Below are 27,735 nucleotides of genomic sequence, written 5' to 3'. Positions count from 1 at the left end.
ATTCATAGATAGGGCAACACTGAAGGCTTTTGCTCAGAAGACACACTTAAACACGTTTAATAAAGTGTGTCAGTGCAAAGGCAACATTAAGGATAGCCTACATTTGCACCAGTAGTAACTTGAAGAGAAATCATTCAAATATTTCAAGTTTTAGTGAAGAAAACTCAAAGCCACATCAGCCTCTACAGGATACAAAGAATTGCTTATGCAGGTGCAAAGATTTATTATACCAGATAGTATCAATTATGATGCTAAAACAGTTCATTTTGACCCAGAAGTCTTTTGATTGCTCATAATTTAGTTTGAAAATGCTGTCAAGCAGAAAGTTAGCATTCATTGCTTGAGATAACAAAAGTGTTAAAAAGAATAATAAAATGGAAACATACATCTTATTAGCACTTTTTATTTAGAGGAGGTTGCAGTGTCATGGAAAGGTTGGAAGAAAGTGTTTTCTCATTGAAAGCCTTAATAAATACATTATAATTATTTATATAGTTAAGAAGTAAATGACACTATTGAATTCAAGCACCAAAATGGAAGTTTCACTGAACCAGAAAAAGAAACGAAGAAAGAAAAGCTAATAATGAATTTCAAATAAAATAGTTAAAGCTTGGTATTTTTAAGGAAGCTCTAAAAACTGACTATCTTGATGAAATATCAAGATATCATAGGGGGATAAGTTAAACGCAATCAACAGTCTTAAGGCATAACGTACTTGACTTTAGAAGCAAAAGTCTCTGTTTCAGTGTTACCCCATCATGAATTTGTATGTATTCTCTTATTTATTTCAGTCTACACCACCATCTGTGAAAAAGCTCACATTAAAAATCACTCTATGGGCCAGTCCAGTGGCTGAGTGGTTAAGTTTGCATGGTCTGCTTTGGTGGCCAGGAGTTCACCAGTTCAGATCCTCGGTGTGAACCTACATACGGCTCATTAAGCCATGCTGTGGTGGCATCCCACATACAAGAACTAGAAGGACTTACAAGTAGGATATACAACTAGGATATAAGTATTGGGGCTTTGGGGACCAAAAAAAAGAGGAAGATTGGAAAGAGATCTTAGCTCAGGGCCAATCTTTCTCATCAAAAAGAAACAAAAAACCTTTAAAAGAAAATCTACTCAAGGTAACCATGTGACTGATTAAACTATCACACCAGCTTCCAATTTTGTACTTCTTGACTCAAAATGCTTTGTCAGTCTTAATATTATTGTGATGCTGGTTTTGCCCTCAATTATGAGAGAGCTGCCTGAGTTAATGGAAAATGAGAATGTGTGTTTGCTTGTTCAACTTGACAAATTGTTCGCTCACTTGAAACAAAAGAAAAACGTACTGGAAATTTGAAAGTAGTACGGGGATTTTGAGCCCTTGCATTTCTTCTCTAAGCTTAACAATGTCAGTCTGAACTTCAAAGAGTCTAATTCGTAATAAAAAGAAAGTCAGATACAAATGGAGAATAGAAGGCAAACAATAAGAATAGAGTGATAATTAATTCTCTCTAAGTTATCCCCCAAATATTATGGCTTAAGGTAAAACAGAAATGTTAATAACTGTCATTTCCAAAACCTTGACTAACCAATAAGTACACGTCGCCCCACGTCCATTTCTCATCCTATTTTAAATGGAACAAAGTGACTTTCAGAGGTTGGGAAGTGCATAATTACACAGATCCAAGCCTTTGGACTTTGATCATAATTATAGTGCTTTATCCATCCATCACTTGTTGCTTGAGGACTATTCCTTCGTGAGTTCTTTAAAGGAGATAGAAACCCTGTCAGGACAAATTTGAGCTGCAAAACAGCTCATCAGAAACTTGGCTCTCTTGACTTGAAACAGATTGAAAATTGCCACTTTAATCTCACAATCCGTTTGGCTTTTAAGTAAAGTGAGACAGAGTCTCTCTTCGGGAAGGCATGAGTCTCTGCTGTTCATATCACTGGGTGCCTTTTTATGAGCTTCTATTGGGATGTTGGGTCCAAGTGTACCTCACTGTAGGAAGTGGTTCTCAAAACTAGGTGTGCAAACACACGAATCATCAGGGTTGCTTGATAAAAATGCTGATTTTGCATTCTCTGCCTCCCCCATCCGCAATTTCTCAGAGGGAGGCATCAATGTGATTGTAAACTGAAAATAAACTAGGAATCTGATAGCACTAAAAGTTCCGGAGCTGTTTTCCCAAGAGTGGTCTGAGAACTACGTCAATAAAAATTGCCAGTGTTTACGCTGCAATTCTCAGGCTCCACTCAGACTTACCAAAGCATAGTCTCAGGGTGTCTATGGAACAGCTCTTGGAATTCCTGACAACATCAGAAGTAGACATGTATATTAACGGTGTTTTCCTGAATCTGAATTTGGGGTGTACAGTTTCAGTTGTCATTTAAGAGACAAATATACCTCTGTGTAAAGCATTTTGAGGAACTTTCACAGATGCTACTAACAAAAATCACCCTCCCCATTTACTGCCTCTGGGGTGGGTGCTTTGCACTTGCAGGCTCCAGGCCGCATGTCCCGTGTCCGTCTGCCCTTCCTCGTGCCTCTCTATTATTTCTATGCACTTAGTTCTACTTGCATTTCCTAAGGTCTAGGATTGTGTCTTACTCAATCTTCTACCTTCTCCACTTAGCACCCAAAAATAAATAGATAAATAAGTTCATGGAATACTTTAGTTAAATAAACAAATCAAAACAAAAAATAATTTTAGTTTCCATCTCTGCAATTTGGGGATAAAAATCCTGGTGAATGAGTTTCCTACTGCCGCTGTAACACGTTACCACAAGTTTAACAATTTTTTTTTAAATATTTTTTTTTCTTTTTTTCTCCCCAAAGACCCTGGTACATAGTTGCATATTTTCAGTTGTGGGTCCTTCTGGTTGTGGCATGTGGGATGCCGCCTCAGCATGGCTTGATGAGCGGTGCCATGTCCGCGCCCAGGAGCTGATCCCTGGCGAAAACCTGGGGCGCTGAAGCAGAGCGCACTCAACCGCTCGGCCATGGGGCTTGCCCCCACAATTTTAACAATTTAAACTTACAGCTTAACCAATACAGATGTATTGTATTACAGTTCTGTAGGTCAGAACCCTGAGACGGGTCTTGCTGGGCTGAAATCAAAATGTTGGCAGGGCCGTGCTCCTTCTGGAGGCTGGAGAGGAAAATCTGTTTCCTTGCCTTTTCCAGCTTCCAGAGGCTGCCAGCCTTCCTTGGCTCATGACCCACTTCCATTTTCAAAATCTGGTGAGTTTTTTATTACATCAAATCACTCTGACTCCTTTTCTACTTCTCACTTCCACTTTTGAGGGCTCTTGTGAATACATTGGCTTCTCATGGATAATCCAAAATAATCTACCTATCTTAAAGTCAGCTGATTAGCAGCCTTAACTCCATCTGCAACCTTCATCCCCATTTGCTGTGTAATATAACATATCCCCAAGTTCTGTGGATCAGGACATGGCTATCTTTGGAGGCCATTATTCTGCCCACCACACCTGCCCGCCTCCCAGGTGGATCAGACACAATGTATTGGGAAACACTGTTAACCGTAAAGTTCTATGCAGATCTAATGAAATACATTCTGTGCAGTAGAAATAGTATTGAAAGGGGAGTCAAGAGACTTGAATTCTAGACCTAGTTCTGCTACTATTTTGTTGTGTGATCTTGGGCAAATCTCTTACCCCTTCTCGGATTCAGATTTCTCAGTTCTAAAGTATAAGAATTGAGAGAAACAAGATCATATCAAGACCCGTATTGATCATTGGTCTTAATTTAAAGATGATATAGAGCAAAATGGAACTTCAAGTATGCCTACATGAGGACACAATTGTTGTTCAGAAGGCATCCCCACTCTGCAGGTATGCTATACACACAATAGTAGAACTGAGCAATACACTAAGGGGATGCACTTCGGAGTTTAGTTGGGTTCATATTTAATTCTCAAAGTCCTAGTTGTGAATAGCTGGTTGTGATCAAAGGTTGTTATTCCCACTTACCTTATGAGGAAACTTTGATTTCGATAGCTTAAGTGATTTCATGAAGTTCTCATAACAAGTTAGGGGTGGAGTTAAGACTGTTATCTAGATCTTTTGACAAGTCCTACATTCACTCAATTAACACACTTCCCTTCCTCCCTGCCATTTAAATGCACTCACAGCTCAGGAGCAGCATACAGAATTATAACACATCACACTTTAGGCTAACCACAGTTGGGCAAAAAGGTCTTTTGAAACTTATTCTTGTGAAAATTGTAAGGATTTGAACTGTTTTTCTTTGTTACAAGTGATGGATACATTAATCCCTGTTGATAAGTTGTACCTTCACATTTCTTTATGAAACAATTCTTCCTGCCCTCTGCCTCGCTTCACTTCAAGTACTGATATAAACAATATACAAAGACTGGAGCATGTTGGCTCATTCTTGTCAGTCAAACGATTATGGAGATGCTGAAAATGAGTGGATTAGCCTTACTAAAAACTGCTTTGCACACTGAAATGGGTGGATACATCCTTTATCTCACATCAGAAATTATATCATATTATTATATGTTATAGCAATTTTGGAAGTCTTCATATGCACATAAACATCACTAGGGGAATGTTTTTTATTTTTGTGCTTGCCCTGATCCTGGCAGGAAAAACATTGCTTGAAACAAGAGCAGTTGAAGAGAGTTTAAGGAAAGGACTACTTATCAAGAGATAAGGGATATGGGAAGACTTTTTGGAGTTGCCAGAGGCTGGGAATGGTTACCAAACCTAAGCTTGAAGGAAAGGGAGGGTGGGGACCAGTTCCTCAAACTCCAGACCCCTGAACCTGTCGCAAGGGCTTCTGACAGGACATGCAGCCTCAAGCACAAAACCCAACAGGGAGGCGGCCAGGGAAGTATATACCCCAACTTCACTCTCCTCGTGCCCTCCAATCCCCTGCTAGCAGTGCCCACTGGTTGAACCCAAGAGGAAACCAGAGGAGAAAGGAACTGTCAATGCAATCTTTAGAAGTCAGCTTCCTAGAGTACAGAGCAAGAAGGAGAAGGATGGAGGACAAATGTGGAGAGGTAAGAGGAAGACACCCAACCCAGAAGCAGATCTGCCTTTATGTGATGTTATTTGACAAATGAAAGGATCTTCCACTATAAGTTCACTGCCACCACCCTTCCTTTTGGGATATATTTAGAAAGCACAGTTAACAAAGTTGACCTTTAAGCTAGTAAAGCATAAAATTCACAATCAATATGTAATTTACACAGGAAATACTTCTTACTCATCCATATCATACTTTAACATTTTGAGTTTCTTTTGAGAGTGACCGAGAGAAATAATGCAAAATCATGTTACGAGTGGTTCAAATTGTAATGTTTCATTTTCTTTTATTTTTAGCCTGTAACTCTCACATTATTTCAAAATTTAATCTTGATTCATTTTTATCATTTTAACTGGTTTGTTTTTAAAACGATACTTTGAAAGAATTTAATCTGTCTTTTAGAATTACTTGGTTAAAGAATCTATTTTAAAAACTTGATGGCAATTCTAAAAACTAAAGGATGCAAGAAAGCCCAAACTATAACCCAAACAATAAATTAACAAAGATTTAGTTTCTAAAATGCTATATTTTAGACTCATCTTAAGTATTTACCTAATAAAAAATGAACAAACAGAACTCATTACATCTAGTTTTCATTTATAGGGAAATGGCAATTTACTCACTGGCTCGTATTTATTGAGCTTGCATAATTTCACCTATGATTTAATATTTTCATTAAAATTGTTAGCAATAAAATGATAAGACTTGGGATTTTGTCCACCTTCTCTTCTTCTTTATAATGGTCAGTAACATCAAAGAAGAAATCTAAACTCTATAGTTCAACTGCTCTTTTGATTTTCAGAAAAATTTTTGTCAAGACTAAAGTAATTTAGTGTCAACATCAGAGCACAGCTAAATGAATAATATGTCAATAGGTTCAGGCACAAAGGAAAAAAAAAACAGAGGGTGAAATCTCAATTTTAACTGAGAGCATGATTACCATAGTACTTTGAAATATATATTAAAATTGGCTTTTGGGGAGTGGCATTAATATTCAGTAATAAATGATAATAGCATCTCTCATTTATGCTCTTCTGTGATAAAAGGAAATTCATGCATTAAGGTAGCTTGGAGTTAAAAATAACAAGGTATCCTGTTCTTTCCTTTTTTGAAAATTCTCTTTCATGACTTCTTTCTAAAGACAAGGTCAGGAAAAAGACAAATTTAACTATGTAGATGACTATGATTATGGAATGATTAAATTTGGTCTTTCTTAAAATAGATTTTGTAAACTGAGAACTACAAGCGTTGTCTGCTTAGAAAAACCAACTCAAACCCATTCACTCATTAGGCATCACAGAGAAAATTGTTTGATTCCTGCTTTGACAATATATACAATATCATAGATTTCTCACAGTGCATTTCACTTATTCATTCATTTATTCACTAAGTAGTATAGACAGGAAAATAGTAATAATTCAATCCTTAAAATACACGACAAACAGTTAAAATGTTTGAAGAAAATATATCTGTTATTAAATATATAAGTACTATAGAGTTAAATAAATGAACATTACAGCCATATCTGATTCATTTTCGTATTTCAAGTGCATGGCAGCAAGCAGATGCTCAGCAACAAAGATTTTTCTGCTCTTTAATTCTATTTAAGTTTTCCTCACAAAAGGGAAGTATATAATCTTGACTGAAACAATTTATTAGACATATAAATGCTCCTCGACCACTCTGCACCTCAAGCTCACAGCTCCCCAACTTCCTCCCTCCTTTCCCCGAAAGTGACACCCACCATGATTAAAGCTCTGGGCATTCAGCAAAATTCAAAACTATTTTATTCAAAGTACTATTATTATTTTGAATTTGACAATCTGCCAAAAACTGGGATGAGATTTGCTCAATGAATTAACAGGTTGTTGGGACAATATTAAAAGCAATTTCCTTGTTTACTTATTTTTCCAGGCTTCTCTCAAGAATAACTAGAAATGCCCCTACACAGAGGTCTACAGGATGGACCCACGGGTTGCTAGTCAACAAAAGAAAGTCCCTTCTAGAGTTGGGGCAGATCCAAGTACCAACTTTTCAAAAGATGCTCTCGGGGGCCAGGGAGCCTGGTGGTCCAATGGTTAAATTTGGTGTGCCCCTCTTTGGCAGCCCAGGTTCAGTTCACAGTGTGGACCTGCATCATTCTTTGGGTGGCCATGCTGTGGCATGGACCCACATAGAAAATAGAGGAAGATTGGCACAGATGTTAGCTCAGGGCAAATCTTCCTCAGGAAAAAACAAAAAAGATGCTCTCAAGGGAAGCATTATACTGCTGATGTTTCATCAGACCTGTCCTTTTAGAAATATTATTTCAAAAGATTTTTAGCAGAATAAAATATTTTGAGGGTGGAAAAAAATTTGAGAACCAGAAAATCTTTGGTGTTTTTCTCTTTATCCACCCAATCCTCAACTTCAGCTAACTCTAAGTTTCAAGTTATCCAAGAACATAAACTCCAGAGCCATTTGTTTTTGCTAACGTTGTTGTTCACGGCAGACAGCAAGGCAGGAATCAAGTCACCATTCACGTTTCCCATTTCAACCTGGAAGACCACAAACTTGCTTCCTCTCTCTCTTTCCTTCCTTTTTCTCCCTCTCTTTTCCTTCTCTCTCCACCTTTCTGCCTTACTTCTCCTCTTCTGCTTTCTCCACAGCCCACCAGAAACCACACAGGAAGAGAAACAAAAGTCGACATAGTCCACATGAATGTTCTACCTGGTCACAAATCATATTAATGAAAAAAGTCACACATCTTCCGTAATTGCCCAGGCAATGCGACAGCAACAGCCCTGCCCAGAGAGCCCACTCCACTTCTGGGATGAGGCTCCAATAGGCACTGGTGGTGAATGACAAGTTAACCCCTTTGTGACCCCTCTGTTTTCAATACTCACAGGACCTCTCTCATTAGTCTTATAAAATAAAGTATGAAATTCCAACATCAAATCTCATGCTGTTAAATTAACAACATCACACCGTTACATACGACTTGAATATCTCTCATAACTTTATGACTGGAAAAACACTGTTCAGATTTCGTTTACTCGTTTAAAAATAGCATACTCTAATTTGAAACACATACGCACACACATCGTGCCTGCTCACTAATATTCCCTCTTACTGCAAGGCAAATGTTCCTTCCTACAAACATAAATAACATTCAGTATAATCATAAGTTTTAAAAGTCAGATTTGTCAAAAGATGATGTTTGTTATGAAACAAATCAAGAAGAAAATATTCCTTAGAGCCAAAATGACAAGCTACAATCTGTTTCGTATAACAATGGCTATTTATCTATTTTTTAATGTATAAATCAAAATTATTCTGTGTTTATTTTGCCTTGAAGATCATCCAAGGATTATTATATCCCTGTCCAATGAGATTTCATCTTCTTGGGTGGGTGAGTGCTGAGCAAGGCAAATAACAGATTTTAAACCTCTTAAATGGTGTGTTAATTTTTTAAGAAGCCATGGGAAGGATTGTCTTCAAACTTTTTGACAGTTTGTAGGTCCAGACATAAACTAAAAAAGAAAATCAGAGAAGATGCCCAAAGACCACTTTCAGTCCACAGAAAGACAAAAATAATATCACCGTGCTCATAAACAAGGAGTTGCTCTTTGTATACGGCAGAAACACTGATAATACACAAGGCACTCCAACTAAGTTTGATAGAAGTTACGTCACGTTTAAACTCACCGCTGGATGTAAGGGTCGGGACAGTACTGTAGGGTGGCACACCGTGAAGTTTCAAAATTCATTTCCTTCAATTCTCTTTGATATGAACAAATGGAGAACAATTACATAACATATACACATATACCTGTGTATAGATAGATATAAAGCCAGGAGGCTAAAAGCAATAGGGTCATATGCTATCAGACATAGAAGTTTAGACACTTCCCCCTTCACACACATTTGCAAAGAGGCGGAGTGTTTCTTGATTTTAGCCAATGAGATTCATCCAGTAACTAAAACATCAGAAACAGTCAAATCTTACCAGCTGGGCATCCTCTCTGAAGTCGTTCCTCCCCCTGTACCACAGCTTTAGAGTCCTTGACGTATACTGACCACTCTTGGCAACTTGGAGGCATCTCTGGACTTCTGGTCTCTCTGGTGATTGGATGCTGGCATCAGTGGCATCAGAGTTTAATTTCAGCAGCCTGGACTTTTGTAACACAACTGAGCTGATCAGTGTCCACCCTGCTCCAGCTAATTAACGTTTCCCTGTATTTGCATACTGATTTGATTTGAAGACTTCTGAAACTGCTTCTGGAGCTAAGTTTTTTTACAGAGCTGCTTAGGGAGTTGTTTTTTTTTCATCTCCGCCTCCCCCTCCCCCTCCCCTTCATTCTCCCTTTCAGCCAACCGCCTGTTGTGGTCACAATCTCAAATAGCAAAGACAGGGAAATTCCTTGATTATATTTAACCTAGAACTCACTCTTCATCTCAGCTAAGAGAAAGAGATATCCATTCACATCCCTTTAGAAGTTTTGCCTGCCCCAAATAAAAGAAAATATCCTTTGTTGAGTTTTTTTAATATCCTACCTCAAACACACACACATAATTTGCTTAAAGTGATATTAAAATGGAAAATATTACCTTAGACTATTTTGAATTTGATAAATTTATTTTAAATTGCCTGTTAATGAAAACATTCTAGCTTATTTTAATTTCTGTTAGTCTGTGTCACTCTCTTATTTATGCCGTACTGTTTTTGCTAGCTTTGGTTTTGCTTTGACTCGATCGACTTTGGAGTAAAACCATTAAATTGTTTATATATCCAAAAATTAATATAGTATAGAAAAGTGTACATACAGAATAATTTACTTCCTTTCTGAATATAGACTGTAAACCTATCCTGGTTTTGTGGATTTGGAAATTGAATGAAATATGATTCAGAAGCTAAATTAAAATAGACTCCAACAGAAAAAAAAAAAAAGCCAGTTTGTGTGCCCAAGTGTCACTAACACGGCAAGTTCACATTCTCCCTTCACTTCCTAATTACAGATCACCTGTAAACTGGTGACATCAGTAGTTGTCAAAGTTGTGAGACAATCTAAAGTTTTTTTCAGAGAAATTTGACATTCCCTTATAAGAAATTCTGGTTCAAAATGTGTTTCATAAAAATATTTTATTTGTTGCTCCAGCCGGGATAGAAGGGAGAAGCTATTTAAAACTTGACATTCTCTTCCCTTCTTAGCCTGAGAGTGTCTAACATCTGTGAATTGTGAAATTCACAAACATGCGGGCCTGAGCTCCAGCCAAATCAAACAGCTTATTCTACAAAATGTGAATCTTGAAGGGAAGATCATTTTACTAATTAATTATAGATTTGTTAATTGAAGTTAAAGAGTTTGGCTTCACTCCCTGCTATTGGCAAATACAAATGACCAGAATATGCAAAGTTCTTAAATTGAAAATACTCAATTTTCTTTGGCCATGGTCAAGCTGTTCCATCACCTAGGGCCTTGCTTTTCCTGTTTATAAGATGAGAGGTGAAATAATGATGTCTAGTGCTGTGCTTCTCGAACATTAATGCACCTGTGAGTCATGTGGAAATCTTTTAATGCCCATTCTGGTTCATTAGGTCTGGGGTAAGGCCTGAGATTCTGGATTTCTTATAAGCTCCCCGGTGATGCTGGTGCTGCTGGTCCGTGAATCACACCTGAAATAGCAAGACCTAGTGCTCTTTTCAGGCCTGATATTTATTTCCTTCTAGGAAATAAGCAGAACTCTTCTAAATATTTTAAATTACCACCAGAGGCTCTAGACTCCCAAATAAATTATCAATTTGCAACCCTTCCTAGCATGTTTTTCATTTCAAAAGGTTTATAGCCTAAATTTATAAAAAGAGACCATTTAAAATGTATGCCGTGACATCAATATTTCCTACAAAAAATTCCTAAATTTACTTAGCTAAGAGGGACAAATGTTAAATGGCGAAAAAGTTATACAAGTAATTATAGAAAATCTTAGTTCCTATTGTATTGTAGAAATAGATGCAGAGAGTTACCTTCACTGAGGGCAAAATGGCAAACTCTCTAGGATTCAACAGCACACCAATAGCACCAACCATCTACCACCTGGGAAAATAAGTGACAATTATACTATAATTACCATAATTGCCACTTATATTTATATTACATCCTTCTTCCCGCAGGGGACTCAGATTACTCTACAAATGTATAAATTATTTCATTGGTGTGCAAGTTAGATGCTTTTCTAGTGCCTTAAATCTTTTAGGAAGAGATTGAAATAGAATAAGATGCACAGAAGCCTAGGAGAAGGCAGTTGCCTTTGTGACCATGACCTACATGTTTGAATGATGTTGTTTGTGAAGACTTTTGATTTGTATGAAGAAGACGAAAAAGTAGAGAGTTAGGGGAAACAGCAGCATTTAGGGTCTGGAACTGTGGACATGATGTGAGAGAAAGGGACCCTTTCTCCTTCCCAGCTCCTAGCAAACAAGAATGTGAGTTCTGCCAAACTCAGGTATTCCAAACACAAACCTTTCTTGCTTACATCCATGTGAATTTTTTCACAACTTCTCTCCTTTATGCACTCCAGCCACTAGGTTACATACTTTTCTGGTTGCTTTCCTGCTTTGGATCATATTTTGTTCTCCATCCAGAATGTATTTAAACCCCATCTGCATATATCCACATCTCACAAATCCATCAAAGAATAGGAAGACTTTCCCGTTCCTATAGCTAAAAGGAAGCTCCCCCACCTCTAGTGTCCTAGATCATTATAACTGCAGTTGTGTATGAGAACTTGCTACTTTCTTCCTGAATTTGACCTATTTTTGCATAAGAACTGTCTGCTGTACCGTGAACAACTTGAGGGTGGGTTTGCTATCTGATTCATCTCTGTAGCTCCAGGGACTAGAGAAATATGGCCCAGTGGATGAATAACATGCTTATATCATTGCAAAAATTATCTAATATTAAGTATTGTACGTGATTTAAAAAGAGCTTCCATAAAATACTTGACTTTTAGAATCAACTTTATTGAGGTATAATTTACGTACAATGAAATTCACTAATTCTAAGTGTTCAGTTTGAGGAGTTTTGACACATTATATACCATGTACCCTCCACCACAACCAAGGTATAGAACCTTCCATTTCCTCCAAAATTCCCTTATACTGTTAATCTTTCCTCACTGCTGGCCCTAGATAATCATTTTCTTGCTTTTTGCCATTATATATTAGATGTGCATTTTCTAGAACACCATCATCCACTACAACTTTCTGTGTTGAAGGAAATATTCTATACTTTCACTGTCCAACATGGTAGCCACTAGCCACATGTGGCTAATGAAACTGATGAACTAAATGCTTATTTTTAGTTTTAGTTTAATCAGCTTAAATTTAAATAGCCACATGTGGCTAGTGGCTGCCATGTTGGACTGCACAATTCTGGAATAGCACGTATTATAGGCACATAGTAAGTATTCTTTTGTGTCTAGATTCTTTCACTCAATGTACTGTTTTTTGAAATATATCCATGTTGTTACATATATCGGTAACTGGTTCTTTTTTATGGCTGTTGAACATGTAGATTGCTCCTTTTTATCCTCTCTCTCTTTTATTAAGAACAATTTTTCGTCTCAGATACTCAATTATGGCCAGAAGCAGAAATCCAATAGACTTTTTAGGAGCTGAATAATAAAACATCCCACTGAGTCCCTTAGTGATGTCGAATATCTCATTCCTTCCAATGTTGCTCCAGCTCTAGAGGAGGCAGCAGATGTAGTGTAAAGAAACTGGCTAACCTGGGTTTAGTCTGGGCTCTGGTCCCAACTTACTCCCTGACCTTAGGCAAGTGGTCTACTCTCTTTGACCTTAGATTCTTAATCTTTATTTATTTTTTTATTTATTTTTTATTTTTTATTTTTTATTTTTTTGAGGAAGTTTATCCCTGAGCTAACATCTGCCATCAATCCTCTTTTTTTGCTGAGGAAGATTGGCCCTGAGCTAACATCCGTGCCCATCTTCCTCTACTGCATGTGTTGGATGCCGACCACAGCATGGCTTGACAAGTGGTGCATAGGTCTGCACTCAGGATCTGAACCAGCAAACCCGGGGCCACTGAAGCAGAGTGCGTGAACTTAACTGCTGTGCCACCAGCCCAGCCCCTAGATTCTTAATCTTTAAGAGGAAGGATATATCAATGATGATTCTTTAGTTATGAGCAATAGAAACTAACTCTAGTTAACTAGAACCAAAAATATAAAAATAGGTAAAAAAAAAAAAAATGAAAATTCACAGACTGGAAGAGAAAGTTGAAAAACGAGGTTTGGGAAAGGGCTGGAACCAGGCATAGCTTCAGGGATCTAAAAGAGGAATGAATAGAGTCACTTCACAGTGCCCCCATAGGAATAAGTCAGACCCTACAAGTTCTTTCAAACTTGAGTCATTTAGCTTAAGATTCAAATTCTCAGAAGGAAGATGTCATGTTTGGCCAGGAGAATTCTGAACACCTTGATTGGTTGGCCCATTAAGACTGGGACAAAGAGAGTTTCCAAAGAAAACAGAGGTTCTATTAACCAAGGAAAAAGCCATAGGTACAGAGCAATTGAAAACAACAGATGTCACCATGAGGGACTTATAGTGGATGATCTTGCACATTCCTTGGAGCTATCTGTGGTCGTGTGATTAGAGAAGCTGAATTTCTTTGTTTCAGGGTGACTCAACCTCAGGTCCTGTCCTTTCCAAGTCATCGTGACCTGTCCTTCTTTCATATTACGAGGATCAAGAAAGAACCTTCTAGCATAGGAGGTGGTGGAGTAAATCCATCTAGTGTCACCCAAATGGAAGAGACTGAGGAGTTTAGTGATTTTTAGTTTTAAGACACTTTTCTGTACATAACTTCAGTTCAAACCCACAATTTCTATTTTATGGAAGTGGAAACCAAGTTCCGTTTCGAGGGGGAATCCTACTAACCCTTCCCGCTTTATGCTCTATGAATCTAATATTTGCTGAAGTCAGGCATCTAGTAGGAGTAGAGCTGGGCCTAGAGCTTGAGAGTGCTGGATTATGGTCAAATGCTTTTTTATATCAATGAAAAAGCAAATGCACTGCAAGCTTAGCCATGTGCTGCTTCTGATTTGAACTGCACCCCCTTATAGGTCACTGAAATTCATCAAATAGAAAAAATGTATAGTTAGGCTGTCTCAGAGTCTACTAAGAAGAAAGAAGATGCTTCAGGGGGGTGTCCAAGGAAAGGGACGCTTTTCTATTCAGAAGGCACACAAGGAAACACAGAGGCCAATTGGGGAGGAAGGGGGTTGGCAGTTTCCCTAACAGACAAACCCGATACCTTCCAAGTCACACCCAGTGTCCAAAAGCAATGTGGGTGGGCTTCTTTTCCAGACTTCCCTGAACAGCTGTGTGGGGGCTGCTCCTCACTCCCACCCCTCCTTTGCTCAATGCCCACGTGAATGAGAGATAAATAAGGAGACACAGGAAATCCTTATTTGGCACCTCCCAGATTTTTTTTCCTGAACCATTTGTCAGTTTCAAATATGATGCACCATTCCTCTAAATGTTTTGGTGTGTATTTCCTAAAATGAGAAAGTCTCTTACATAATCACAGTTCAAGAACCAAAATGAGAAAATTGACATTGGTACAATATTATTATCTTCTCTACACACTATTTTTAGAGTTTTCCAATTGTCCCAATAATGTCCTTTATAGCAAGAGAAAACCCTGGATTATATGTTGCATTCAGTTGTCCTGTTTCTTTTGTCTTTTTGTAATCAGGAGAAGTTCTTTAGTCTTTGTGTTTCAGGACACAGATATTTTTGAAGAGGCAGGCCAGTTAGTCTGTAGAATGTTCCTTAGCTTAGGTTTAACTGATGTTTCTTCATGATTAGATTTAGTTATGTACTTTGGAGAAGTATCACAAAAGTGATACTGTGTCCATCTCTGTGCATGGTATCAGGAAGTCTTCTGTTTTTAAAGCCCACCAAAGGGGTTTCCCCAAGCCTCATCTCAGAAGCATATTTACTGTGAACCTAATAAACTTTAAATGTCAAGACCTCTCATTTGCACAGTTCCCTTTTAAGGTCCTGGGAACAACATTAGCAATATGTTTACGTGGTCATTATGCTTCTGCAAAATATACAAATGTGAGATATTTTAACTACAATCTTCTAATGTTACCATCCATTTCTAGTCCAATTTCCCCTTCATCACCTTTCCTCTCACACAGAGTGGTGATGGAGAGGCCGTGGGATATTTTAGGATCCAGCCAAGGGCAAGCTGCATAGAGAGTACTTTTAGTTTGGGTCTCAGGGGGATACATTGACGTGGTTTGTAGTTATATTTGTGTAAAGTTAAATTATTGCCAAAGAAAAGAGTTCAGTGATTACCAGGGGAAGGGGGTTGAGGAGTGGGCACGAGGGGTGAGGGGGAGCACTTATGTGGTGACAGACAAGAAATAATGTACTACTGAAACTTCACAATGGTGTAAACTATTATGAACTCAATTGAAAAAAGTAAGTAAATAAATTATTGCTACTCATCCTGGTGCAGCAACGGCTTCCAAGGATACTCCTCCGCCCATGACTCACTAGCCATGATATCACACTGAAGACTTGGGCTGGAGGTCACATCACAATACAGATACCCTCTACAATACTTGCCACGAGAAATGTGTGAATCGTGGAGGAGAAACAGAGTTTGAAATGCACAGAGCCAGAAGCGAATCTGAGGAAATTTTTTCCTCCTTTTATCAGGCATGCAAAATCGTAAGCAGAGCAATCAACATCAACAGTATTTAATCAAAACCCACGTTCTCTTCTGTCTGTTATTTAGCATCTACAATTATAAATGGCCCAGACATTATTTGGTCATTTATGATGGGAGATGCAGTAGAGTTTATCCTCCTACTCATGTTTATAGGAACACAAATGTGTGGCAGTGCTACAAACAGCACGTGTATCTGTCAGGCCTTAGGTTGGGGCTGCAGGAGACAAGCTGTGTATATGATATCAAGGTCCTGTCCAACCTATGCGTCCCTGATTCTATGACTGTAAACTTGTAAGCTACATTTATGTATGGTTCATCTATTTATCTATCTACATGAAATCACTTTGTTCCAGAATGATTTAAGGTAGCTTATAAAATACACATACTTATAAGAAGAGGAAAAACTACATATGCAGGGTTCCTAGGGGGTGAGAGAAGGGGGAAATGAGGAGTTTGTTGTTTTATGAGTATGGCGTTTCAGTTTTACAAGATGAAAAAGTTCCGGAGATTTATTGCAAAACAACGTGAATATACCTAACACACTGAACTGTACACTTAAAAATGGTTATGATGGTAAGTTTTATATTACGTGTTTTTTACCACAACTAAACATTTTAAACATTTTAAAAACCTATGTAGGTAAATGAGGAAATCAATAACCAGTATGAATATCAAAGGTAAGAAAAATAGAAGGAAACTAAGGACAGTATTTGTTCACCAAAAGTATTACGTGAAGTTGTACACTTGTGCTAAAGGACCATGAATTTGTCTGTGAACTTGTAAGTAGCCAATGTAAGGAGGACTTATATGTAATATTTGTTTATCTACAATAATAGCTTAGAGTTTTCTTATACATAGTACATTCAAGTTACAAAATATATATCTGTTGAAAGAATAAGGGAAAAAAGATAACATATACTGAGTCTTCCAAATAAATTGACCTTTAGCTTCTGGTCTCTGAATTTAACACATTTGTTTGCTTATTATTACAAATAAACAACAATGGAAGATGCTTTAATGAGACCTGAATTTCTAGTGGTTTTCAGTATAATTCTCTCTCAAGACTCTATGGCACTCATTGATTTAACGATTGACTAATAGATTCAACATGTGTATTCCTTGAGGACTTCCTCTGTGTGCCCACCAGCGTGCTGGGTGCCGTGGGTAGCATGTGGGCCGATAAGACCTAGCCCCTGCACTCAGCTCGCCCCGAGCAGAGTTGAGGATGATTTTATTTTCTTTTAAGCATCTTAAAGCTTCATAGTCAAAAGAGTGATTATGGCATAGCTGTGTCCCTGAGATACTGATGACCAATTTGCCCGCTGGGCTTTTGGTTTGGGGTATCTGGTGCCTGATTAATACTGAGAGGAGACAAATATGTTTACTAAAACTCGTGAAATGTGTGTAGGTGGGAGAGAAGGGAATGTAGCATTCTTTTTTACTTTCCTGTGGTTTGAGCCCAAGAGAGATAGCTGTGGCTGAACCTCTCCCTGAGATACACGTTTGCAAATTTGTTCCTTATTTGAATACTGATCATCAGGAAGTCATAAAAGCCCCCATTTGTAGAAGGAAGGGAGGTTGGGATGAGCCAAGAAAGCAAGGCACAATCTAACTGTGACATGATGATTTCTTAAACCATGGGGTGCTCTTCTGGTGTGCAGCTTCCTGAGATAGACGGTTTATCTATGGAGCACAGCTCCCAGAAGAGGGACTAACAGACATTTATAAATGCCTTTAGGAAAAAAATTAGCTATGCTCAAAGTTAAAAAGAAATTTAGAGATCATTTGCTTAGAAAAAAAGTCCCAGCAAATGGAATAACTTAAAAATAACACCACTGTGTATAGTGGTTTAAATTTTACAGAGCACTTTCACAGACATGATCTCATCTGAGCCTCCTACTTGTCACGGAGATGACTAGGACAGGGGGTCATTACCTCCATTTTATGCATGAGGAAGCTAAGCTCGGACAGCTTAAGAAACAAAATCACGATCACATAACCATCAGTGGCAGTGGCCTACACTGGACCCAGCTCTTCTTACTTCCAGATCTGAGTCCAACTGCTCAGTAAAATAGCATGAATTAAATGTCTATGGTATGCCTAGTGTTGTGCAAAGTTCTGGGAAAATAAAAGTAAATAAAACACAGACCATGTCCTCCTTATAGTACATCTGCAAACTTTGAATTTTTATGGCGTTTGGCATTTACTAAATAATTTATGTTCATTATCTATTTGGATAACCACTAAAACTCCTAGGAATTAGTCAAGCTAGGTGCTATTTTCTCTATTTTTCAGAGCAAGAGACAATTGGTTACTCTGTATTCATCGTTCAGCCAGACAGCAGTAGAGCCAAGATCTGAACTCAGGTAAGCCCATTCCCCTGAAATTATTACCACACTTTTGATCCCCAAAAAGTTTCAGAATACATTGCGCACGTTTTTATATCTTGGAGTCCTATGCGTGGTCTCTAGCTCATGTCTCTAAATGTCTTTTGCCTGGTCCAGTTAGCCCATAATAACATAAGCACCACAATGCCAGCCTCTAAAGGAAGGCATGAGCTCATGACGAGCACCCACATTTGGGCCAGGAGTCAAAAATGCTAGGTTTGCTTATTTTGAAATCTGGGTTGTACACACTGTTTAAACATGTGGGAGTGGATGAACTGATGAAACGCCTCTGTGGGTTGGAAGTGAGTCTCAGGGCATCCTTACAGGGGAATCCACATGGGGTGACCCCTGAATGGGTCTTGTTTACAACAACATCCCTGTGCCAAGTTTCTGGGAGTAAATTTAAAGTACGACCCTGGAGGAATAACGTCAGTCTGAAAACACAACTATTCTTGGCTGCCTTTGGGTAGGTAACACACTATTCTGCCATTTAGCCACCGATCCATTTAAATCATCCGGATTCCTATTCAGTATCTCTTACGCTATATTGATGAAAAGAATAAATAATTTTCCCTATGGACCTAAATGACCATTTATGTTATGATAATGATTCCCAGAAATATATTTCCAAAGTAAAAATCAGCTTTCTTTTTCAGATCATGAGACTCCAACTATACATTCATAAAAAGAAATGTGTGGAGAGAGAGAAGAGTGAGAGAGAGAGAGAATAGATACAGCAATGAATTTATATAGAGGTGTATGTATGTGTGAATATGTATAAATATACAAATACATGTGTATGTATATATTACATGTAATATGTGTATATACATATATAATATATATACTTATACATATATTTCAAATAAATATATATTAATATATATACACAATATCTATATAGAAAGAGAATATTTATTAGACAATTTTCTCCTCTAATTTGCTTCTTTTTCTCCTAATAAAGCAAAAAATCAAGGCAAAAGTATTTAAAATTAAATTTAAAAAATCCTATAATGGGAGAAATAAAACAATCTAGGCAGTGTATTCTCATGGTGTGGAAAAATTTATGTCACAAAGGCAAAAAAAGCAAAGGAAGTTCATAAACTCTTAGTAATTATTTCTGGGTGGAAGGAGTTATGAAGTGAAGAAAATATTTTCTTGCTAATATTTTTCCGTAGTTTTCAAATTTTATACAGTGAATATGCATCATTTTTGTACTCAGAAATAATCCATTAGAAACAACCATTAAAAATACTTTCCTGTAGAATTTGTCTCTGAAAGGTGTGCATAATAGAAGTGACACAAATTACACCAGGATGAATGGATCCAAAAGAATGTGTCTCAATTCCTTAATGGATTTGAATCAACACGGAGAATTTCTACTAAGGAATGGGAAAGCTTTATGCTCGCCTTAATTTGAAATCTGCCCAGAAATGTGGTGTTAGAGGTTGACCATAATTCAGAGAGTTCACATGGGTTGGTTGGACGAGGGTGGAATTGTGTGACCAAGGGTCACCATGTCAGGATGCAGTGTTTCACACTGAGTTCTCTCCACTGACAACCATTGGCTCAAGGTGGAAAAAGAATGGCTCATATGAGACATTTGTGCTACAGGGTGTGGCAGCCATAGGCACTGCTACTTCCAGCCACATTGCTTTCTCAGTGAGGCCATACCTCCCCCAGGCTCCTCCCAACTGCTAAACCAAGCCCATTTCAGCAAAACTGGGGACGCATCCAATGGTGATTTTGACTCAAGAAAGCCTCATTGGCCTGGCCAAACCTTTCTTGAAAATGCACTTCAATCTGAAACTCTTTCTGCTGAATCTTCCTTCTTTTCCCCTCTTTCTCTTGGTTTTCAGAGACAGTACTCATTACCCTCTGAATTAACTCCCCCTTCTTTTGCTCCCTTCTTCTTCATCTTCCAAAGGGATTCTCCCTAGTACATCTTTTGCACATCTAATCCCATCTTGGGATCTGCTGCTTAGAGAACACAAAATGATACAAGTGGTCCTGAGAGTGGTCCAAGAATGCCAATAGAAGTTGGGTATTCAGGACTAACTCTCTACCTGTCAAGATAGACAGGATGGCATATAGATGGCAAGTAGGATGGCATCCAAAGCTGTGTGAAATATGGATAGTTTCTGGTGCAAGGTAGGGGCCCAATTGCTATAGAGTTCACTGCTGCCGACCTGGGAAAACATCCACTGTAGGGGTAGACTTGCAGGTTCTAAGATTCAGGATTTTTGGAAGATATAGGGGGAACAGTTCCTACAAGGAAGTGAAACTGTGTGGTTACTGTTAGGTTGTATTAACCCTCTGCAGAGGGATACAGTAGTCTCCCCCCTACCCACGGTTTTGCTCTCCACAGTTTCGGTTACCCACAGTCAACCATAGACATTGTCTGCTCCTGATATCCAACCATCTACATCATCGTGGTTCCATGACCCTCCTTCTGACGTATTATTGGAAGGTTAATAGTAACCTAACACTATGCATCGTGATGACTATGTCATTCACCTCACTTCATCTCATTACATAGGCATCGTATCATCTCACATCATCATCATAAGAAGCGTGAGTACAGTACAATAAGATATTTTGAGAGAGAGACCACATTCACATAACTTTTATTACAGTATATTATTATAACTGTCCTATGTTTTTTTTTTAAGAGATCGCTACTCCCAGCATGGAAGGGGGAGCAATTTAATTTCTTTTTTTTTTTTTTACAGATTTTATTTTTTTCCTTTTTCTCCCCAAAGCTCCCCAGTACATGGTTGTATATTCTTCATTGTGGGTCCTTCTAGCTGTGGCATGTGGGACGCCACCTCAGCGTGGCCTGATGAGCAGTGCCATGTCTGCGCCCAGGATTCGAACCAACGAAACACTGGGCAGCCTACAGCGGAGCGTGAGAACTTAACCACTTGGCCATGGAGCCAGCCCCAATAACTGTCCTATTTTATTGTTAGTTATTGTTGTTAATCTCTTACTGTGCCTAATTTATAAATTAAACTTTATCATGAGTATGTATGTATGTATAGGAAAAAACACAGTATATATAAAGTTCAATACTACCCTCAGCTTCAGGCATCCACTGGGGGTTTGGGAATGTATCCTCCATGGATAATGGGGGACTACTGTATTGAGAGACTGTTTAACTCTTAACAAGCAGTTAAAAGCTAAGTGTGAGAGTCAGATGGCCTCTCTAGTAGCTTACAAAGAGATGAAGTCCTCTTTGCAAAAATAAAGCTAAATAGACTTAGAACATGATCAAGTCACCGAGCTCAAGAGACATTTGAATGCTCAGCCAAGCTGGGTTGGAAATACCTGAGACTCTGAAATGTGGGATAACTACATAGAGTGGATGCCTGTGATAATCTGCTTCTGTACACTCTCTGTCTTAGTCTGTTGGGGTTGTTATAACAAAGTACCACAGACTGGGTGGCTTACAAACAACAGAAATTTATTTCTCACAGTTCTGGAGGTTAGAAGTCTGAGATCAGCATCCCAGCATGGTCGAGGAAGGGCCCTCTTCTGAGTCGCAGACTTCTCATTGTGTCCTCACATGGTAGAAGGGGCTAGGGAACTCAGTGGAGTCTCTTTTGTAAGAGCACCAATCTAATTTATGAGTACCAATCCCATTCATGAGTGTTCCAGCCTCAAGACCTACTCACCTCCCAAATGCCACACCTCCTAATACTATCACATTGGGCATTGGGGTTTCAACCTATAAATTTTGAGGGGACACTAATATTCAGAACATAGCACTCCCTTAAATCCTCAGAACATGTAGAGATGGACCACTCTTTCCCAGTTAGAGTTAGTGCTTCCTTCATACTGGAAAATGCTATAGAAGGCTTTCCTGGAAAAGCAACAAGTATCCTACCTCAGGAGCGCCTTTACCTCCTCTCTTGGCTGCAAAGCCCCTAAATAGGGCTAAGTTCTGGGAGAACCCAGCTGGTCATGATAATGGAAAAATTAATTATGGACCAGAAGAGTTGCCAGAATTAGCTAGCACATACCAGCAAAGATCAGAGAAATATCCCTGGGATTGGATTTTGAGGGTATTTGATTGAGGAGGCTGGAATCTAAGATTACATAAGAAAGAGTTCATTGACCTGGGTGTACTTTCTCATGCCATGGGATTTAATGCTCTGGTAAGGACCAATGTGGATGGGTCAAGCTCACTGCTACGATGGCTCTTAGAAGTCTGGAAAAAGTGATGAACAATGATGAGTGAAGAAGAATTGCTTGAGTTTCCCTGGCAGATGATAGAGAAGGAATAAAGAGGCTAAGGGAAGTGGACATTCTAGAATGGATATATAATGTGAAGTCAGAAGATCTGCTAGTGGATTATGTTAGATGGACAGGCCAAGAGGACACATGATTCTCCAAAGCCATCAGAAATGTGCTAGGAACAAGAGTAGCAGCATCATTAAGAAGTTCAGTGCTCGCTTTCCTCGATAGCCCAGGGCTAGCAGTAGGAGACATTGTTACAGAGTTGGGCTCATTGATATCCATGGTGATGATGCCCACCTACCCCCAGCTATTAGAGGCCAGATGGTGACACTTACCTGCCAGATACCAGGAGGTCATAATTACCATAATGACCAGCACAGCCAAAAGTGAAACCAAGGGGGCTTGACACACAGGGCGTTGTGGAGATGGTCCATAGAACATGACATACTTAGGGGCAGAATAAATCAACAGCCAACAAGAGTTATGCTAAATCTACAGCCAGAAAAAAGCGTGGGAGGTTGAAGGTGCTTCCCCACACAAAGTCACAATCCTTTGCTTGATTTGTTGACCTGAGTCAATTTTTAGATCTAGCATCCATTGACTGAAGAAGTAGCCAGATGCCCAGAGAGAAGAAACCTGTAACACTATGGCAAATATATGCCATAGCAATTCTTTCAGGCTTCCCTAAAGAGACCTACAGCCAGGGACAGCTCAGGGATGTGCACTGAGCCCTTAGAAGGGCTCCTCAATTGGTTTGATGATGTATTGTCATCATCTTGACATCATAATACTTTTAAACAAGTGGCCCCATGTTTTCGTTTGTACAGTACCCCACAAATTACATGGCCCGTCTTGCCCGTAGCTATTGACCTGGGTGATTGCACACTGGGTACATAAAGTCTGAGTTGACATCAACACCCAGAGACCTTAAATGTAATCTTAAGGTCTTACTTACACTTAGGTGTAAGTGTTGGAGTGGGCGCTCACATGATCAGGTAATAAATGGAATCTTGGTTCAAATCCAGCTCACAGTGGGCCCACTATGTCTGAAGATCCACCCCGTGGTCATTTTTCTAGCTGCCAAGTATTTAATAGTAATTAACATCCTTGATGATTAGAGTGTTTCCCACATTGAGTTCTTGGCCCATGGAGTAAGAGCTATCAGATTGGGAAAGGTCAAGTGGAAACCTCTGAAACTGCCCTCTACTCACTTGGCCAAGTGAGTAAATAAAAAATAATATCACATTCCAGGAAAGATGGTGATTAGTGGCATCATTAAATAGCCAAAAGATACGGAATAGGGATGGAGGAGTATCCCAATCATATCCCTATTTAATTTCTCAATATAGCCCCTGCAGAACTCAGGTAGATCCTGGAGACTAAGTGTAGACTCTTGAAAGCTCAATCAAGTAGTAGCTCTGAATGCAACTCCTATGCCAGAGGTGATGTCTTTGCTAGAGCAGATTAACAAGGTCTCAGATAGGTGATGTGCAGCCATTGATTTGGTAAATGCATTCTTGTCTATTCTGATTATAAAGGAGGATCATAAACAGGTCACATTTATATGGGGCACACAACAATATTCATTTATAGTTTTGCTTCAGGGCTATGTTAACTCCCATGTTCTTTGTCATATTGGAGAATGAAGACATATCGGTTGCCTGGTCAACCCACAGAACGTGACACTGATACATCATGTCAATAACATCATGCTGATCAGGTAGAACAAATGAGAGATGGCCTTGCTGGAAGCTTTGATAAGACATGTGTGCTCCAGAGCATGGGGGATAAACCCTACAAAGATTCAGAGTCCTGACAACTCAGTGAAGTCTTTAGGGATCCCGTTGTCAGGAGTTTGCTAGAACATGTCTTCCAAAATAAAAGAAGAATTGGTGCATTTGTATTCCCTACTACAAAGAAGGAAGCAAGGGCCAGATAGTTCTCTTTGGGTTCAAGAGGAAACATACCCCATGCCTAGGAATAGTGCTCTGGCCCATATACTGGGTGACAGGGAAGACTTCAGGAGTCTGGTAGAGAAATATGCAGCATGGTGCTTACGGCAAGCCCCAGTGGGAGAGTCACAAGGCAAACCCTGATATTCTGGAGGTAAGTCCACACCATCCACAGCAGACAAAATAATACGTCTTTTGGTAAAACAGCTCCTGGTGTGTTACTGGGTGTGGTAGCAACAGAATACTTGATCATGGGGTGCTAAATGGTCATGTGTCTATAGCTGCACATCATTGCTGGGTTGTTTCAGTTCTTTCAAATCATAAAGCTGGCCCAGCATCAGTCAAGCAGAAGATGAAAATGGTACACCCACATTGGGCCCAAGCAGGACCAGAGCTTGGGCAGCTGCATGAGCAGGTAACTCAGACCCCTCTGTCACCTACAGCAGTTGTACCAGCAACCTTCCTCAACTTTGCACCTAAGACTAGTTGAAGGAGGTGGAAATGCTCTCCAGCCACACACAACCAGCTACACCTGTAGCCGAACAAGTAAGATTTATTGTTACAGCAGGAAGAATGTGCACCATGGGGAACTATGTGGCATTTCAGCAAGAGAGTGTTAAAAAGACTGTGCTATAGAATTTGGGTTAGTGTTAGCTTATTTGGGGGAGGGTTCAAGGAATTGGGGCCTTGCTATGTACTGGATGCTGTCAAGAAGTGGGAGAGTTCTATGAATCAGTATCTTAATAAATCTTATATATAAGATAGATGAATGAAGTGAAGCTAAAGCTATAATTGGGTAAAGACACAGTAATCCATATTAGCTAGAATAAGGAATTATGTGGTCACTTTTTGTGTTTTGAACAACATTCATCTTTTTGACCGTGTTCCTAAGTGATTACGGACTGGTCTTACTTTTGTCTTGATCCATTACAGTTGTGGAGAGGCCTTGTCTAATGTTGATACTTTGTGAAACTGTGTTTTTGTTCAATAGGAGGACACCAAGGCCAAGCCATGAGTTCGAGGCTGGCTTCTAGCAATACCAAGTCTTGGCTGATAGTGCCCAACCTATTCCTGTCAGAGGCTGCTTTTCTCTTTCTCAAGGTAAGACATAGTTTACAAACTAAGTAAGTGGATGAAGGCCAAAAGTGGACAAGTGACTACCTTCCAGCACATTTGAGGATGGCATTGAAAGACATTAGAGAGGAGAAATCTTCCCAAAGAGTGGAGCTGTGAATGGCGAACCTGGTCATCCACTCTGTGAGGAGGAGAAATGGCCTGAAGCAATAAAATGAACAGATGGGGGGAAAAATATGCTTGGGCAGTGAGCAATGGCCTGGCTATCTTGTCAGGAGTCTGAAAAGAAAAGAACAGGAAGAGCGGAGATCAGGAGATCTAGAGCAGAGGTACGGACATATGGGAATGCACGTGAAGTGTGACGCTTTTTGTATCATATGTTAACTTTCATCAGAACTCAGGAAAGAAGATCAAACCAGTAAACAAATAAAATTATGTAAATGTGACAAGTGCCAGAAAAGGAGGCTGCAATTATGAATAATGGGAGGGAGAGATGGTAGCAGTGATGGTGAGCCTACTTTAGATTAAATAGTTGGGAAAGGTCTTTCTGAAGAAATGATGTTTTAGATGAGATCTGGAGGACAAGAGGGGTGAGTCATGTGAAGTTGGGGAAGAGCATACCAGGTGGAGGGAATAGCATATGTATGGCTTTGAGGTAGGGAAGAGAATGGAGTACTTAAGAGATTGAAAGAAGACAGCGCGTCTGGAAAAGAGTGAGCGAGAGGGAGATGGAAGAAGAGAAGAGTGCCGTATTCAGAAGCCAGATTATACCAGGCCAGGAAAGGAGTTTGGGTTTCATTCCAAGAGTATTGGAAAAAATTTTGAAAGGTTTTGCACAGAGATGTGACTGATCCAATTAACATTTTAAAAAGATTACTCTGACCTGCCGGTGAAGAATGGACTGGGGGTGGGGCAAGAGCTGGCCAGGAAGGTTAGTTAGGAATCCTTGCAATCATGGGATTAATGACAATCCAAATCAAGACAGGCCCTCACCTTACCTTGTGAATGGGTTTCATTGTCTTTCCTTGAGTGGGAAGTAGCTGTGTAGGTGGATGACACAGCCGCTATCTTACAGCTGACATTCCAATGTCTGACATTCTGACCAACTCAGTTTCCAAAATATAAGTGGTGTGGTATACACATAGTTCAGCAGGATCAGTACGGATTTAGTATTAAGAGACCACCCCCTGTGCCATATTCTCTCAAACATCATCCCCAAGATCTTGCCTTTTGAAAGCCGACTCCTCTAGTAAATTTCAGATTAAAATATACTCTATCTGAGTCTCTGCCTCTAGTCTCATATTGAAATAAAACAAGAAAATCAAAATAATGAAAGCAATTAAATCTCTGTGTGTACATACGTCTGTATACATAGAATTTCTTACAAGGGGCTGAATGCACCAAAAGAGGAAAGGAGTAAGTTCCCACTTAGCCTTGTTGAGCCAGCGAGGTCACCTGAGGTGCTAGCCATAGGGGACACTATGGGCAGGGCAACACTTCCCCAAAGGACACAGAATCCTCAAGAACATTTGTTAATCCTGGGTTTAGTTCATTAGATTACACATAAAAAAAAATCAATGGGTGATAAAAACATACTCATTCCAACTAAAAGCATTAACATTCAGTTCTTATTTACTCTGTATTAATGGCATCATTGAATTTGATTTTTTTGAATTTTACCATTTTCCAAGAGAAAAAAGGAGAAGGATTCCCTTGGATAAACAAGGCTCACAATTCGTTCTATGCTACATGAAATTCATTTGTCATCCGCATGTAGAAAGAACTGTAAGGAGAGTTTTAAAAGGATAATTAAGATTTGTACTAAAATGATTTCTCATTTATAGTTTATGAGCATTTTCATCAGAAATTTGCACTTAGTTATGAATTCACAAAATATAAGAATGCGATGGTACAATCAGACTGGTGGTATCTCAAATAGCTAGTAACAGAAGGGCAAAGAAAAAAGTTCTTCAAGTGAAGCTATAGTACTTTTTCTCCTGAATCCTGAGATTGAAACTAGTTGTATCCTTTCCTTAAATTCATACTTGATGTTCCAAATTTTCAGGGGAAGCCTATCGTATATTACTGAGAGGCAGGGAGTTTGTGAAGTTTTTAAAATGTACTCTTTTGATTTTACTATTGAAGTGCTGTGAATGTGAGTTTCTTTGAAAGATATTAAAATATTCTCAATTATAATTCTGACCGAATAATAGAGGCTTAGTGTTCGGGTAACACATTATGACATTGCTGACTGGAGTTATAGCTTC

General features: G+C 39.0%; 1 protein-coding gene across 6 annotated transcripts in view; it reads right to left on the bottom strand.

The window, feature by feature from the left end:
- Window positions 1-9,454, bottom strand: part of TP63 (tumor protein p63) — a 224,680-nt gene extending 215,226 nt beyond the window's left edge. For 3 of the 6 annotated variants that reach the window (XM_014732806.3, XM_014732807.3, XM_014732809.3), the window contains exon 1: window positions 8,756-8,957. In XM_014732806.3, coding sequence (XP_014588292.1) covers window positions 8,756-8,817 — 62 coding nt within the window. In that variant the 5' untranslated portion in view covers window positions 8,818-8,957. Of the gene's footprint in view, window positions 1-8,755; window positions 8,958-9,056 lie in introns of those variants that run through there. The other 3 variants (XM_005601886.4, XM_070243472.1, XM_070243475.1) reach the window with 2 other exon arrangements.
- Window positions 9,455-27,735: the final 18,281 nt, after the last annotated feature.

Source organism: Equus caballus, chromosome 19, assembly GCF_041296265.1.
Source record: "Equus caballus isolate H_3958 breed thoroughbred chromosome 19, TB-T2T, whole genome shotgun sequence".
Classification (NCBI taxonomy): Eukaryota; Metazoa; Chordata; class Mammalia; order Perissodactyla; family Equidae; genus Equus; species Equus caballus.
The sequence above is the reverse complement of the archived record's forward strand: the minus strand, read 5'-3'. Positions and strand labels throughout refer to the sequence as shown.